Here is a 19,119-nt window from a genome sequence, read left to right on the forward strand (position 1 = left end):
TTGCTGCAAAGCCAATTACATGACCACACAGTTATGCCTGTGGCTGTACCTGGGTGTGTGATCATTCATATCATTGCTTTAACATCTACTCTTCAATGCTTGATTGTGTCAGATGAGACTACACTGAGGTAAGGTATTCTATGGCTGGTTGCCCTTTCTGATGTCAATCATCATCTGTTTCCAGGTAAGATAAGCTGGACATGCTATTGTGATGAACTGCAAGTAAATGACAGTGCCTGTATAAACAGTGACACTTTCTGTTTCCTATCACCACACGTGTAAAGGTATGGGAAAATAACATGAATTCCCTCACACAACAGATTTCTTCTGTTTCCAACATCAACTTCATTCACAAGGTTCAAGTGCTGTTGGCTATGATAGAAGTCAATTGGCAACAGCATCCACACAGCCAGGCCTGTATCTAATGTGTGCCTAAATGCATGTATGTTAGTATATAACAAAGTATGTAAGTGTGTATACTGGATTTGACATAAAGCATATATATATATATATCTCAGAACAACACATTCCATTTTTCATTAGATTCATTGACTTTACAAAAGCTTCCAACAGGGTGGGATGAGAGGGCTTATAAACCCTGCTCAAAACATATAGATGCCCAGATAAGCTTGTGGAGATTGTCAAGCAATGTTGCAATGATATGTCAGCCATTCTCTCTTGAAAACAGCAGCTCAGACCCTTTACCAGTTACCCATAGAATAAAACAAAGCTCTGTATTCACTCCAATGCTATTTGCATTATTTCCAGGTACTGTGCTTAAAAAGCTAGCAAGTAATCACAGAGGTGGTGTGTATATCTGCATAAGAGTTGATGGTGGATTGTTGAACAATATGAGGACTAATATACATTGGAAGCGATGTGAAGTGTGTATTTGCAAACTTCTTTTCACCAATGACTTAGCTTTGGTAGCTTATTCCATAAAAGATACCCAGAAAATTATACGTTCTTTTCAATGTGTGGCATCACCTTTCACCCAATCAATAAATGTGAAAAAGCCTGATATCTTGCACCCACCGAAACCTGGAGTTCTGGCACACAAAATCCTGACCATTACAATTGCAAATAAGCCTCTAAGAAAGAAAATGCTTGCATATTTAGAGAGTACAATTACTTACAACAGCCTGGATGTGAAGGTGAATCATAGAATACAATTGCGTTCATGAAGCTTGAAGATCAATCATGAAAATAATATGGCATAAAACTGTCATCAAAATGAAAAGTCTACCAAGCAGTTGCACTATCCTGACTGCTGTATTCTACTGAGACCTACACATTGTATCACTAGCATGTAAAAATGAGCTGTCAGTTATATCAGCCACAATCTAAAAGGGACAATCCTTGACAAGACTACATCATTGATCAAGAGGTCCTACATCATTGATCAAGAGGTCCTACAACATACCAAAAATATACCTGAAGTCAAGTCCATTCTGATGGAATAGCAGTTGCGCTGATGGGACATTTGATCCATATTAAAGACACCAAGATCTCTAAAACTGTCTTACAATGAATTGAGATGTGGAAACTATCAAAGAAAGTGTCCAAAACTCTGTTTAAGGATGTTATAGGCACAATCCACCTGATAACCTTCTGCACAGTTTCCATCTATCCAATTTCACTCACAAGTCTTCAGTTTACCCAGAGTTGTGGTAGATAACACTTACCTAAGGTACTCTGCAATAGGGTCATTCTAAACAAATTTTCTTGTTTTATAAACATCCTAATTACTTCCCTTGGAAATTTTTTCGTCTCTAATGAAAAGCAATAATCTACGAATTATTTCCCTTGATTCACTCTTCAAATGCTGCTTTAAAATGGTTTTAAAATTTCATAATTTCGACTCCTATGAACATTTGTTTGTCTGAAAATTTGTTTGTGATCCACATTCATCCTCAGACAAGAAACTTGAGATTTTAGAATTTTGGAGAAAAAGTAACGAAACACAGCACTGTTCATACTGTTTGAAGAGCATTTTAGTGGCCTAAACCCACAGAAATGGTTTTAAGTAGGTATCAAAATGTGTTGTTGATTCTGCTTGCAAAACTAGGGTTGCAACCAGTACACTACAATGCCTTCCAGTAATGTCAGGAGAAAAACTTTCCATTATTTGTTTTAGAATACATAAGCTGTGCAAAAAAGGGTGCTGTTGATAGGTTAATTGACTGTCGAACAAAACCACCAAAGTATTAAGCATTTGCATCCTATTATTGGAACAGTACTTATGTTTATGGCTTAAAATATTACTTCAATTCTTGTTTGCTCATTTCAGTCAGCTGAAGACAGATACCATGCACTAAGCACAATGGAAAAAGTAAAATGGTACAGAATTGGTGAGGCCTGGGGCAAGAATTTTGTTGTTTCTTTGGTAAAACTATTATTCTACAGGCCTTAAAAATATATGAAGATTTGGTTTCTAATCTCCGTCAAGCCAAGGAAACAGAGCTAGATACTACACTAGCAGCCAAAAGTATAGATTGCTATTATAAACAATGTGTTTTGTTAGTTTTCAGTATTGTTCTCAAAATCTTCTGAATAGACCTAGATGATGTTAATAGGAAACCACTACTTTGAAAATCCAGCAGTTGTTTCATTGTCAGGATCCTTGAGTGTCCTGCAAAACTTGGTGGTAATTAGGACAGATTACAAAGAGAAACAACACATTAGAAGTATAATGGTTGTTTGTTTGTATAACTTGCAAAACTCAGGCATTGAAGTCAGATGCAGCAACAGTTTGTAACAAGACTAGTCAAATTGATGGGAACCAAAGGAATGACCCCTATCTGCTTCTCATTCTAAAGTAGAACTGAAATATATAAATAGAGACCACACAAAACAAACAAAATAGCTACAATTGAAAATAAAAAAAGAAACATGAAATCAATAGTTTCTGAAACTGAAAACACTTGTCAAAGTATACAAACCAAAACAACAAAAAATATAACTTCAAAGTCTCAAAATTAATTTAATGGACAAGCGAAATTAAAAATTCAATTTACTATTAAATCTTCATTGACAGATTTCTTTATATATATATATGTATATGTATCTATGTATGTCTGAGGTTACAAATATACAATAAGAGTTGTATAGTAGAGTAGGCTAGCAATACATACCCTGAAAAAATGATAAACATTCTGAAACCAATATTATGCCTTACTCTTGAAGAACTCTATGAAATATTTCTTACGAATTTACTTTAAAAAAATGATGGCCTCTCAAAAGGCAAATCAGTTACATATTCAGTGACTGACAGTTATGTTTGCTATTAAGAAGTCTCAAAACAAAAAACTAATCAGATTAGCTTTTTGATTCACAACAATCAAAAATGCTTAATTGCATTTATAATGAACTTTTTTTTTTTTGAAGAATTCTTAGATGAGTATAGCCAAATATGGTTTTCAGAATATTTATTTCAATAATCATGTATTTTGGGTATAAATGAATTTTATGACTTCTTTTGTTTGTATAATTACAACATCAACCATTACTATTTATAGAGAAAATGGTAAAACCTAAGTAAAAACAAAGGCACTGGCTCAAGTGCTGCTATTATGAAAATCTTAACTTATATGGCATTTGATCACCTAATTTCATTACCAACACTGCTATACCACTGAAAACTGGTTTCTGAAATTTGCTTGTGTAATACACTCAAACAATAATATCTACTAACTTCCTTCAGGCTATATATGCATTGTAGTTTAAACCTTATAGTATGATATATACATATAACAATTAAGGGTTTTCTTCTCTGTCAGAACATACTTATACTTACATGTGTTGACTTTCACTAAGAAATTGGTTAAACTAGCACCAACTAGTGATTCCAGAATATGAGGATGAGATTGTAAGAGAAAAACTAATTCCAACTTACTTAGAGCCACAGCAACTTGAAGTAACAAGTTGCTGAACCTTCCAGCTGAAAACAAGTTATTTATATGTATCTAAGTATTACAAGCTATCTATATGTATTCCATCATTAGCACTATATTACACTTAGCAAAAGACCTATAACATTCAAAGACAATTGACCAAACAGTAAAAAGAAATTGGTACCACAGGGTAGTGCAACTCACTCCTATATGCAGTTGTGAGGAAAAAGGAGCAAGATGTTTTTTATGAGTGCTTTGTTTACTTGCAGTGTTAATCTGAAATCTTTCCATAGTTGCTGGAAAGCATTCCAGTAAAAAAAACCTTCAACGGTGCCTCGTTAAATAACAGAATCACTCCCTCCCATTATTTGTAAATATTTTTCCATCTGAGTTCTGTGATTAGTGTTAGAAAAGATATACAAACAATTAACAAAACAAAAATAGGAAGAAAAAAAAAATTGTAATAAAAAAGCAAAAATTATTAAAACAGCAAAAACAGTAAACACCTGCTCCAACAATTCGTGCAAATGCCTGAATTTGCAGAACCATTCACCCACTAGTGACGAGAAGAATCAATGTAAACAAAACTGTTATGACATAAAACCACATAAGTAAGATAAACATGGATTATTATTATTGAACATATAAAAAGTATTTAATTTGTTAGAAGAGAAAATAGGGGGTAGTGAAACAAATATAAAAACACCAAGTTAATTAACAAGAATATTAATTAGAAACAAGGGTTATTTCTATTAAACTAAAGAAGGTTAGTAGAAAAGAAAATTATTTCTGTATTGTTTTTGGAGGTGAGTGGGGGAGGGGAGTTCTAATTAAATTTGTATTCACAATAGATTTTTTTTTAAATCTAAATTTTTATTTTCTATTGAAGCAAACTGTTTGTATTTTCAAAATTTGTAAAAATGCATTTCCAGTTGAATTTTAAAAAAAACTGCCTATAGTTTTTGACTTAACCCTTATTGTTTCTGTATATATCATACATGCATTCATTTACCTGAATCCACACACACACTTAACACATAACATATATACATGTAAACATTTTGTTTTTATATCATGTTATTTTATGCCGTTGCATTGTTGGGTATAACTGGTTCCACAAGGTACTTTTTGCTCAATGCACCTGATTTTCAATACAAACACACATATATACAAATCCATACCTTTCTATCATATCTACCTATCTTTTATATATATTATCAATAATAATAAAGGGTAAAATTAATTAATCAATTTATAATTAATAATCTTACCAAGTAGTTCAGTATGTTAAAAGAACCATTATTGGTAAACTTATACAAAAATATTATAATTATAAACATAATTATAATTAAGGTTTAGCAAAATTGCTTCACCACGTATCAAAATTTAGAAATAGCAGTTAAATACTATTCTACTACCAAGATATCTTATGGTAGAATAGCATTTAACTGCTATTTCTAAATTTCGGTATGTGGTGAAGCAATTTTGCTAAACCCTAATTATAATTATGTTTATAAGTATAAAATTTTTGTATGTGTTATATATATATGCAAGTATGCATACATGATGGACTTTCACACAATTTATGACAACTAAATGTTGATACAAATGCATTGGTCTACAAGATTGGAAACTTCCCCCAAGTTACTGCATAGTGTGATGGCAGTTGTGACCATATATGTGTGCATGTGTGAGTGCATACATACACGGACACACACACACATACATACACACACACACACACACACACTAGAACAGTGGTTCTCAACTGGGGTCCATATGATCCATGGAGGTCCATATAAAATTGGAGGGAGGTTCAACAAGCAAACTAGAAAATAGGGGATCCACAGTAGTATATTAGGGATCAGTGAAAATTTTTTTTACTTTAGATGTATTTATTGCAAAAAACAGCTTGCTTTCTTTCTTTAATGTTTTATGAAAAACGAAAGAGGAATTTTGAGAGAAATATCTATAAAATTAATTTTTAAACTTCGAGTAGCAATAGGGGTCCATCAGAGTACAATAGTAATCAAAGAGGTCCATAGGTAAAAAAAACAGTTGAAAACCACTGCACTAGAACATTACTTGGCATATAATGGGTAATTTAGAAAGTGTACTTTTGCCAACATAGATAACATCAGAAGATACAACACACATACAATAATCATAATTTAATTTTCATCAAATTTTTTTGGTGCTTATACAAAAAGATGAAATGAATGCTAATTTTCAAAAAGGTATTGCCTTAAAATAAAATTTAATAAACAAATTTCTTATTTGTGTAATTTTTCCCATGACAACTTTGTCATTTACTCCCTCTATTCCGCCTTCTCCTGCCACCAAGCCTTGTATGTGCACTCATCTTGCACCTCTTACTTTAACTCTCTTCTCCTCTCTCTTCATGATGTATAGTGTGACTGGAATATCGACCAACCAACCAACATTTATATCAGCTACTATATATACATACACACACACACACACACACACACATATATATACAAACATGTGCGTGCACACACACACACACATATACACACATACAAACAGAATGAGAGAGAGAAGGGGAAGAAGGAGTGCAGTGTGAACTGGTGGATGAGTAATGTTAAACTGAGTACAAGTGAGCGGAGGAAGTGAGTAAAACATTAGTCAAAAGGTAGAATTATGTAAGAGATGACTACACTACAGTTAGATCATATAATGTAAATAGAGAAATATGGCATAAGCTTGAGCGGAAAAGGGATACCTAGTAGTCAAAGATACCCACATTAATAGAAAACAGATCAAAGAACACTCAAGATGGAAGACGTTAGGGTAGGTTTTTTGAAACCGACAAAACAAAATGCTGATATAAGAGCTGAAGACATGGAGAAAAAAACTGTATTGTAAGACGAGTTAAGCCAGTAGTAACACTGAAAGAACTGATGTAAAAACTGATGAAAGATACTGCTGCTGCTGCTGGTGGTGATATTAAAGAAATCCTTAGTTAATTATATTTAGATAGAGTAGACACCCAACATGCCTGCCTGTCTTGAGTCACCACTGACTACTCCTACTCCCCTCTGTCTCCTACATTTCCATCTGAACTTTAGAGCAAGGATGAATGTAAACAGAGGTACTTTGGTAATACTAATAACTAATTTAACCACAAACTCTTGTCAAAACATTAACTGTACAACATTCACAACTGGTTACTGTACTACATATAATAATGTAACTGTTGTCAATGAGTTTGTCTTTCAGACTCCTACTGCTGTTGCTGCTTGCATGGTCTGTAGTGTTTGCTCTGCCATTACATATAAATATTCATACAGTCAAAATTATGCTGTCATATGTTAACTCATTCATAACCACAGCTGTTGTTAGCAGAATATAACAGTGTTTAAAAAAAAAAGTGCACAGGAGTGGCTGTGTGGTAAGTAGCTTGCTTACGAACCACATGGTTCCGGGTTCAGTCCCACTGCGTGGCACCTTGGGTAAGTGTCTTCTACTATAGCCTCGGGCCGACCAAAGCCTTGTGAGTGGATTTGGTAGACGGAAACTGAAAGAAGCCCGTCATATATATGTATATGTATGTATGTGCGTGTTTGTGTGTCTGTGTTTGTCCCCCCAACATCGCTTGACAACCAATGCTGGTGTGTTTACATCCCCGTAACTTAGCGGTTCGGCAAAAGAGACCGATAGAATAAGTACTAGTCTTACAAAGAATAAGTCCTGGGGTCAATTTGATCGACTAAAGGCGGTGCTCCAGCATGGCCACAGTCACATGACTGAAACAAGTAAAAGAGTAAAGAGAACACACACACACAATAGGTGAGTATCATGTTTTTGCTAATTGTTTTCAGCATCCATGCAGCTGCAAACACATAGACATTCTACGCACTCCTACTTTTGACGTAGCAGGACATCCAGGATGAGACAGCTGGAAGGAAAGAGAGCTTTCCCTGCACTCAACTGGTACTCATTTTCAGTTGAGTAGACTGGGACAACATTGAAACAAGGTGTCTTACTCAAGAAACTTAATGCTCTGCATAATCCAGGAATTGAACCCTCAACCTCATAATTGCAAGCCCAACACTCTAACCACTAGGCCACATGACTTCACTACATTTAACTATTAAGGCTAAAAAAAAAAAAGGGAAATCCTATTACTTGTGTATTAAAAATAAGAACCAGAGTTGATTGAGTCAACTGGGTTTTTGACATTAAGGCAAGTCAGTGGTTTATGATAGATCTTTTTCTCTCAAGCTTGCTCCACTGAACTATAAAAAGGTGTGACAAGATGGACAAGATGCGACCAGACGTGAGCAGCAACAACAATCTACTATAATAATACTCTTGTATTTTCCTCCGTCACAACATATGAATGAGAAAGGAAGGGGTGATAGCAAACTGATAATGGGAGCATTTCAACTCTGTATGAGTATATGTGTGTGTGTACGTAAAAGAGAGGTGTGTGTGTGTGTGTGTGCAATAGAAGTGGGATGCTGAACATTCAACGCCGAAAAGAAAAATCATACAGCGTTTCAACTCTAAAATACAATTAGCCGTCATTTTTGACGGCATGGGGTCAGCTGGTAACATTATAAAATTGACAAGTACTTTGTTAGATTGCAGTGCTGAATTGGTGTCTTTCTGTGAATTTAAAGCACAATTAAAAAGGCCAAACGACAAATCTTAATTTTAACTTTACTCCCAAGACAACAAGAAATCAACATATAAACTAAGATGAAGTTGATGAAGGGCTCTTGTGCTCTATATAGTATCAAACTAGACAAGAGACATTTCAAAGCAATCTTTGTTTTTTCTGTATACAAAAAAACAAGATGTATTTACATCTGTTTAAACTTCTACAGCAAAGATCTTTAAAAAAACCAAAAAAAAACTGTAGCTTAACTACTTTATCTTAAGTTTTCTAATACTGGCTGTGTTATGTATAAATATTAATGAATATAATTAGTGTTTCTCATAGAAGGGTATCCAGCTATAGAAACCATGCCTTGAACAAGACATGGTCCTCCTATATACTGAGTCATGTTGAACTGTGCAACTCATGCTAGCATGGAGAGTGGATGTATGATGATGGTGACACACACACACACACACACAAAATTGTCACTAAATGCGACTAAGGTGTTAGAAACACCTACATTGCTAGAAATAAGAGCTAAAATGCTCTACTGCTGTAGTCAACGCATATACTTCTGTGTATATATATACAGACAGGGAATATAATCGTCTGAAAACACTGTTTGAAAATTCGTTATACTTATTTTAGTTTTGGCAATTTCCATTGCCTCATCAGTAAGGACTCGCTCTACTTCGGCAGATTTCAGACTTATTTCTCTGCCTTGCTGTACATTATAATTTTATATATATATATATCATTCACATTTATTTTTCTGTACTAGCATAGTCTAGACCATCATCATTATGAATGTCTCCTTTTCCATGCTTGCATAGGTCAGATGGGTTTGTTGATGTAGATTTTCTATGGCCAGATGTGTTTCCAGTTGCCAACCCTCACCCGTTTCCAAGAATGGCTAGAAGTGTTTCACAGGAGACTGGACACAAACAGCATTGTTATTATGATGGTGACACACATCCACAACCATCTCGTGACGTCAAGATGGGCATGGGTGTGCATGTGCGCACGCACACACATACACACACAACAAGCATCTTTCTACAAAATCCACTAACAAGACTTTGGTCGGCTCAGGGATAAAGTGGAAAGCACTTGCTCAAAGTGCCACACAATGCATCGGAAACCACAAGGATGGGAAGCAAACTTCTTAACCACAAAACCATGCTTGTTCCTATTTCTTAAAATCAAAACATTCACGTCATTCCTGAAAATCTTGCCAGAATGTTAAAAAAAATTCTCAAGAAAAGTACAGTAGCATCCTCTTTATGTCTGCCTCACTGTAATGATTAAGCAAAACAATAATGTGTCTTGTTTTAATAAGGATTCATAATGAACAGCTGACAGTAAGATTTGAAACATCTACATTGTAAGCCAACATGGTTCTGCTGCTATATTTCTTTTCAGGGTGTGTGCATGCTCAAACGTGTGTGTGTGCATGCGCTCACATTTTTATCACCTTGTGCATGTATAAATGCCTGATGTGTCTTTAACAGTCGTAGTATGTAGAATTGGCTGTACCATCAAGACAAAGCAAAACACCTGTAGAGAATTTGAATGTGAGCTTGTAAAATGATGATCAACACACACACAAATGTGTACACATGTATCTATACACACATATGTATGCATAAATATACACACACACTCAGTCATTTTACACCAACAGCACAGAACGATGCCAGTAATATGAGTCAATTCACAAGGCTTAAAGCCAAGAGGCTAATAATATATTATTACCAATACAGCTGCTCCAACTCCTTATCATATGACTATATGTGAATATGTTTCTGTATGTCAAACTTACTGTTATTTTACCATCATTCAACCCATGACTATACAGTTTGTTTGTTTTTGGTACGTTATATTCAAGACTACTTAATCCAATAAGTATATTTACCCATTTTTAAGACAAGTATTGTTATAAAATTTTAAGACAATATGGCTAAAAATTTTAGGAGTTTGGGAGCACTCACACAGAAGCCTTTTTACTGACTACATGGCCAACAGTAAAAATTGAAGAGCAACTGAGATCACCTTGCTCCTTTACTGTAGCTGTTACCAGAATCTACAGGTATATAGAAATCCAATGGACAAAAGGAAGGCATGCAACATGTCCAGACTGACATCACTGCACTGTGTATGATTCATCACTCCATGTCAGAGTGTGCAGTATAGTTCTCTACTAAGCAGAGGCAGAATATATCTGAGAAAAAAAAACAAAACAAGTCTGCCTGATCTGAGCTCAACCAGAGTTACAGTAGGAACACTGTATGTAAATGCATACGAACCCATGTTAAATAGCTCCACTGAATCTCAAGATAGCTTAGACACTTCGATCATACACACAATATAAAGATTAAGATAGGGCATGACCTCACAAAGAATCAAAGCAGTATAGTAGAGCAGTTCTATGAGCCAAGATTGGTTTATAAAAAAAAAAAAAAAATTAGAAGTAAAAAAATAACCTTCAGAAACAATAATGACCAAACCAATTAAAAACACACACTTATCAGACACAGCACAATCAGCATATTTCAATTACAACTTCAGCTATCTAGTAAACATGTAACTAAGAAGATAACATTAAATAGTCAAATAATAAATAAATGCAATTAAAACATACAGCTATTAACATACAAAATATCCCTTGTCAAATTGTGGATGGGTACACAACACATTTAGATGCCTGCCAGTGATATTGCAACTAGCAATTAATGAAATTTTGTTAAACTAAGTGTGTGTGTGTGTGTGTGTGCATGCATGCACATGTGTGCCCATTTATATTACTGTTTTGAGCATGAGAAGCTCAAGAGAGGTGTTTGTAAGGGCGATCTCAATATGAATCTGCCTGAGTATGTTGGCACATGCTCCTGTTTTAACATGAAAGAAGTGTGGTCAAGTCGAAGTAAGGCAGACCTTAGAAGTCACTAGAAAAGGTGAGCACACACGCATTAACACACACAATGGAATCATTAACTATGTATTTTAAGGCATCTCTATTCACAAGGAGTGTGGAAAAGAATATGTATCCGGAAAGGGACTGAAATGTCGTATGAAATTTCATCAAAACACTACTGTAACACCTACTTCAAGAGGCACCCATCATTGCTACATTTGTGCAAAGGAGTGTAAGTCCTTGACAAGAGTGAAACACCACATCCGCCCAGCTCATATACAAGAGAACAATCAAGTGATGGCTTTACTTGAAATCAAGTTGCAACCATTACTATACACGCTCACACATACACACTTATAAATGAATTTATATGAATAACAACACGATACTCAATACAAATACTCTGCTGAGTATTTGTATTGTGAGTACTTACTACAACAAGAGTAGAGTTTTAAAATGTGTTTAGATTATAGATTAATATCATTACTAATAGTTTCATATCGGACTGAATAACCTCAGGTATTTTTTGGATGATGTCAGATTAGTAACCTTCTATGGTTGTACATCTACTTGAATTTTTTTTTTTTGAAGCTAGGGATTTACTTTTGTGCGTCGTCGTCATTTAACATCTGCTTTCCATGCTGGACAGCTTGACAGGAGTTGGCTAGGCAGGTGCCTGCATCAGACTTCTGTATCTATTTTGGTAGTTTATACAGCTGGATGCCCTTCCTAACACCAACTGCCCAGCAGAGTGCTTTTCACATGGCACAACCACATTGAAAAATAAGTTGTAGTAGTGTCAGAATGAATTAGCAACTTTGAGTGAATAAATATACTGCACTTCAATGGTTCAGTACTTTCAATTATATACCAATTTGATGGTAAAAAGAAAGCTATCCAGAACATGGATCTAGAGAGGTGTGTGCAGGCATGAATGTAATGGCTCAATGCTAGTATTGCTCTGAACTCTGAAAGGCTGTGACTTGTGAGTATTTTGTAGAGAATTTTTGTTGAAGCAAACTATCTTCTGTGCTGTTGATAGCAAGTTTTTTGCTCCCCCTGCCACACACACAAACTGCAATGATCATCAGAGCATTCTTTTAGACTGCAGTGGCTAGACAAGTTTGAGTATGCTGGAAGAGACACTTATTCAGCATAGACTGTGCACTCCAAAATGCTTCAGATTTGTGCTTTGTAAATCATAGTTCTTCCATGTATGGCCAGCTTGTTTACAATGTTTTGTAGTGCCCCAACCCACTATATAGCTCCATTATGTATAATGGAAATATGTCCTCCCCACACCAGCCAGTTAGTCGTCAATAGTTACACCTAGAATCTGCAGCTTACTGTTCCTAAAACTTGATGAGTTTCTGTATTTTGGTAGAATCTTTGTTTTCTACAACCAAAGTTGTCTCACTCCATCACAATTCTCTACAATCACGTGCTTTTTTTCCTTCCCATTCAATCTTTTGTTGTCTATCATTGTTGTTCTTCCATTACCCTCTTCTGCATCACTTCTCACTCACATTTTTACTTTATTTTCACCCTCTAACCCTGGTTTACTCCTCTAATCACTCGTTCAGTCATGTTGCCTCAAATGATCAGAGAGAATTTTGAGCAAAGAGGATTATTTAGTCATGCCTGGAACAAAGCAGCTTCTTTAGTGCTGGTGCCATAATAACATGCACCCAGTACATTCTGAGATTATGTACTCAAACTTCAGTTTCATTCATTCTAGCAGACAGTCTGTGATGTTTTCCAGGAAGTGATGACAAAATGAACCACTGTACTAGCGCTTAAAGAAGTGTCTTTATGCCATATATAGCTTGTTGGTGTGTTGGCTTTAGAGACATCATTCTGGTATCCAATACTTATCTCTAGGCATGTGCCTTGTATGTAGCAAAACTTATGTTTTGGCATTTGTATATCAGCTCTTAATTAGACATGCTTTTCATGCAGTTATAGCTCACCTTAATTCTGTCTTTGTTGAACAGCTGGTGGAATTCATAACTTTTTTCCAATTAGAGTAGACATGATTACAATGCCAGTTTTTACACCAATACAGTGAATTATGTTGTATAACATTTCCCTTTCTGGTTAGATGGTGATGGTGAATACTTTAGTCTTTTTAGCTGATTTATTGGAACATGTAGAGGACACTTGGCAGTGATCGGTTTGTGAGTGAATGTACAATGTGGTGTTATTTTGTTTCTTGAAAGGTTCAAATGATTCTGAGATCAGTTAAGCAATGACATAATAAACTGAACATGGAAGTTTAACATTATAAAGTATACTTCGATTGTCACTGTCAGGCTAAATTTGTTGTACATTGTGATTTGCCTCTTGGGAGAGTCGGTTAAGTGCCTGTTCATACTGCTTCATTCAAATCATGAGCTCAGCATCCCTTTTGAAGACCTATGTTAAAGCCATTAAAACAGCTCTCCATTTTGTACAGTATGAACAAGCCTACTAACTCAGGTAATTTGGTCTAACTAAAATTCCCCATGATAACATCAAAATTACTCATTCCAGCTTTCTTAATCTAGCAACACAGCAACAAGCTACACAGGACTTACAGAATACTCCCCAAAGAGTTAACTGCATCAATACATCAACTCCTCAAATTATTACCATCTGCAAAGCATCACAGTACTTTCAAAGAGAAAATGTGAGATCAGCATATGATGGATAGCATTAGATAAAGCATGGTAATTTAAGAATGGGTCAATGTCCTGCAACCTCTGTGACAAAGAGAAGTTCTATTTCATCCTCTAACTCCAATTTTAAATGACAATGATACAACTAAACCAGTTATTAGGGACATTACTGAACTACCAAAGGAGTTTCTGCAGTCATTTGACCTGCTGGAATAAACTACTGAATTTTCCTCAAATTATATCCAACATCCTAGAAAAGGGAAGGCTACATTGGATAATGTTCCTAAAATATACAATGCCTGAGACAAGAACTGGCTTGTCATGGTTCAAACACTTTTGACTATATATTTGTTCAGTTATGACTTGGACAAAGTAACAACAATAACAGCCTGGTTGACTATTAGAGTTACTAATACTGCTTCTATTTAGCTAAATATTTTTAGCATTTCAGTGTTTAATCCTGATAGAACTTAATATATAGAGTGCTTGGGAGGCAACAACAGTGACTCATGGGCCTAGAGTTTCATGCTGAAGCATTTGTCAAGTTGTAACAGGTTTGAAAGTTACTCTATGTGCACAAATATATGCATGTATATATATGTAAATCTAGATTTTGGCAAGTATATTTGCATTTCTCTAAAATTAAGTAATTCTAATGAGATGTTAATTCAACGATTATTCCAAGATAATTAATTATTGAAAAGCAAAGAAATTTTTTTTATTTATTCCTAATTAAATACACACACAACACACACATACACACACAATACACACACACTAGCTCACAGAAACTGAAAGGTATCTCAATTAAAAATAATGAAGTTAATAAAATAAAATAAATGAAAATAAAATTTTAAAAAACAATTAAAAACAGGATTAATTAATTTTTTTGCTTTGTTATTCTACTTCAACAGTTCAAAATGTATTAACAAAACAAAAAGAACACAGAACAAAACAAAAATTTTTTTTAATTCTTAATTAGTCCTGAAGCTGTATTAATTAAGGCAAGTTAGCATTAATTGTCTTGCCCTAAAGTCAGACACAACACAATTTCCCACCTAGAGAACAACAGTAGGATGGATACAGCAAACCACGAAGGGAGCCCCATTAAAAAGGGCTAAGTTTATTATTATGTCTATATTTTTATCCACTCAATTAGCCTGTCTTCAAGTGAACAAATAGTTAGATGGATGAATACACTTTTGCAAAAAATTCCAAAAAATTTTAATAATTTTTTTTTTTTTTAAATTAAATTAAACAAAAACAAAAGTCAGGGTTGGAAATGGGTTGGAAAAAAATAAATAAACCAAAAAACATGCCACATGTAACTTACTGTGGGTTCTTGACCATCCTGAATCCACCGGAAATGAAAAAGCTTAATCATTAGCAAGAAGGCTATAGCACAGTAATAATAATAATGATAATAATAATAACATAATAATAAGGTGAAGAATATATATATATTATTAATATTATTACTAATAATATTTATTATGAATAATAAAAAAAAATAAGTAATAATAATAATAATAATAATGATTTCAAATTTTGGCACAAGGCCATCAGTTTTGGGGAGGGAGTAAGTTAATTACATTGATCTCAGCGATCAGCTGGTGCTTATTTCATCCTTTTGACCCCAAAACGATGAAAGCCAAAGTCACCCTCGGTGGAATTTGAACTCAGAATGTAAAGACTGATGAAATGCCGCTAAGCATTTTTGCCTGGTACACTAACGATTCTGCCAGCTTGCTGCATTATTATTATTATTATTATAATTATTATTATTATTATTATTACTATTATTATTAATCATCATCGTTTAACGTCCACTTTCCATGCTAGCATGGGTTAATAATAATAATAATAATAATAATAATAACAATAATAATCTCTAACATTTGTACAAGGTGACCACAAATTTGTTGGTCAAAAGAGTGGAAGGTGAGAAGTTGATTGATTCAAATGAATCAAGTCCTGTACACAGCTAGTAGTTATTTTTATCAAGTATAGTGGGGTTACACATTAAGTTCAATGTCAACAGGATTTTAATTCATATTACTGAGGGACAAAATTAAACAGCTTAAGATATTCTAGTCTTATGTACCTTGAGCAAGGAAGCAGTTGATTAAATCAACTCCACTATACCTCACTGATGATTATTGCAACAACCCTGGTGCAATCAGAATGTAAAGAGATAAAACTAGAGATAGATGTCCCACCCACATTATGGAAGTGTTGGGTCCCTAAAAATTTTGTCAGAACATGGAATTCCAGGTTTCCTTTTGACTTTCAATGTTATGTAGCAGTCAAAGAATATGAAAGTCAACAGGGAATATGAGTTTCACATTATAGAACTCCATCTAAATTACAGCAAGATTTTTAGGAACACAACACTTCCATGACAGAGAGGATGTCTGTAGTGTAAGACATAACATTCTATTGGTTCCTCCACTCAAAATAATAGTAGTAATGATGATTATAAGGATGATAACATAAGGATCTCAAAATTAAAATAAATTTTTGGAAATGAGTATACAGAGAATACCAACAACAATAATTGTAATTATTGGTTGGCACACTGAGTATGGTTATCAAAAAAATAAATATAAATAAAATAGCAAAACAAAAAGAAAAGAAAAGAAACAAAATGACGAAAACATGAATTAATACATGACAACACTGCCAAGTCTCACAACATTGCATATGGGCCCCTGAAACAGCGCAACTAAGCACTACACACATTCTACACAGAATCCTCTCAATACAATTAACACAACATGTATAAATGACACTCTGAAGTGAAACTGAAAGTAACTTCTAATTAACATAATCAAAGAAAGTAAAAAAAATAAAAAAAGAAATGACAATACAATGAAACAATCTTCAATATAAATAATCCATTCGATACCAACCCAGTGAAAACTGCCCTTGGTATTCTGATATAAATTCCCGGCTTTAAAGGAAATTAACTGAAAATTTTCCCTGAAAATTTCATGTTAATTTTTATTCTTAACACTAGTTTGATAATGACAGTTATTTTACTAAATTCTTCATCATTTTCAGAATTTATTGAAAAAAAGTCAAAGTATTTTCCATAGAAATATGATACAAGGGGTTAAGTGATCTAAATTAAAACTACTCATCAAAATTTCACGTTAATTATATGTTCCAAACACAAACTTAATATTACTACATTAAATTTGTCATTCTACTTAAAGTTTCAATAGAAATATGGTAACAAAGGGTGATGTAAATAAGTAAATAAATTGATTATGGTTTGATTGTTAGGAATTCATTTGTTCAATCAATTGAATTATCATCAGCTCACTGCCTTAATAAAAATAATAGCTGTCACTCACATGTGAGAATGGCCTGATAGTATGTACCATGCCTTTGCTAATTGTTTTAGATGTCAATATAATCACAAGCGGACAGAGACATCCACTCCACCGTCCACCCTTGACCCAACAGAACATTGGGGATGTGAGAGCTAGTAATTATTTTCAGCTGAGCAGACTAGAGCAAAGACTGAAACGAAGTCTTTTGTTCAAGAGATTGGGAAGTGGGTGGGGATGACACTACCTGATCCAAGAATCAAATCCACAATCGTAATGATTGTGAGCCCAACACCCTAACAGCTAGGTCAAGTGCCCGAGGTACAAAAGTTTATAACAATTCTTGCCTGCATGAACAGAAGATCATAACTTTGTGGTGAAATAAATTTGATTCTATTTAAACCAGTAAACTGCTAGTTGTTAGCCTTGATAGAACAGACAGACCAATGATCAAAAGCATTCCAACCATGACAATCCAGTTTTTTTTCTACCATAATATATTTAAAACTACATTGTCTAATAAGTGGTTCTTGTTTTTTTTTTTTAAGGTTCTGGGTTCAGTCCCATTGCGTGGCACCTTGAGCATGTGCCTTCTACTATAGCCCGGGCTGACCAAAGCCTTGTGAGTGAATTTGGTAAACAGCAACTGAAAGAAGTGTGTGTGCATGTATATATCTATATGTGTGCATGTGTTTGTGTCTGACCCCCCACTTGAAAACCAGAGTTAGTGTATTTACATCCCCATAACTTCACAGTTCGTCAAAAGACACCAATGGAATAAGTACTAGGCTATAAAAAATAAGTCCTGGGGTCAGTTTGTTCAACTAAAACACATCAAGGCAGTGTTCTAGCATGGCTGTAGTCATATGACTGAAACAAGTGAAAGAATGTAGTTTCAAGAGAGATTTGGCTGCTATTTCTAACAGAGAGAGAACCACATAGAAGTTCCTTGTTGATTAGTCTCCTAGGCATGTGACCAGGTGGTCAGTCTCTATTAAAGAAATTTTATAATCCAAGACATTCTAACTGGAACTATACCATGTATTTTTTTTCAGTGACAATATTGCTAAGATGACATTACTCAAGGTGTGCTTCACTTTTTAAGCTGATAGGGTTTGATTTCAGAGATATTTCACTTATTTCTGGAAGGTGTTTTACTTGTGTGTGTGATACATGAAACTGCATGGTTTATTTTTGGTTTGTGTGTGTGTTTGTATAGATATATAAGTGCAGGTATGACTGTGTGGTAAGAAGTTTGCTTCCCAACCACATGGTCCTGGATTCAATCCTGTTGCATGGCATCTTGGGCAAGTGTCTTCAACCAGAGCCTCAGGCTGACCAAAGCCTTGTGAGTAGATTTGGTCGACAGAAACTGACTGAAGCCCATCATATATGTGTGTGTCTTTGTGTCTGTTTTGTCCCCCCTCCCTTGCACAACTTGACAACTGGTGTTGGTGTGCTTATATCCCTGTAACTTAGTGGCTTGGCAGCTGTGGTAGGTTATACAAAGGCAAAACATGCCGCCTCCTCAAAATAGGAGTAGAGGAACATCGCAAAGCTGTGACATATTGATAAATCGGGTATAGCTGATCATGTATGGAAAATGGATAATAATATCCCTCTGTGGATAATAACATCGAAAATAATAATATCGAAAAATACCTTAGGAATGAGAACCCAGGTTCAAAAT

General features: G+C 34.6%; 1 protein-coding gene across 9 annotated transcripts in view; it reads right to left on the reverse strand.

Moving 5' to 3' along the window:
• LOC115217581 (RAC-gamma serine/threonine-protein kinase) overlaps positions 1–19,119 on the reverse strand; it is a 142,205-nt gene that overhangs the window by 21,864 nt on the left and 101,222 nt on the right. For 6 of the 9 annotated variants that reach the window (XM_036507369.1, XM_036507364.1, XM_029787328.2 and 3 more), the window contains one exon: positions 15,428–15,445. The exons of the other annotated variants lie outside the window; for them this stretch is intronic. In XM_036507369.1, coding sequence (XP_036363262.1) covers positions 15,428–15,445 — 18 coding nt within the window. The remainder of the gene's footprint in view (positions 1–15,427; positions 15,446–19,119) is intronic. 9 annotated transcript variants of the gene reach the window in all.

This window comes from Octopus sinensis, linkage group LG11, assembly GCF_006345805.1.
Source record: "Octopus sinensis linkage group LG11, ASM634580v1, whole genome shotgun sequence".
NCBI lineage: Eukaryota > Metazoa > Mollusca > Cephalopoda > Octopoda > Octopodidae > Octopus > Octopus sinensis.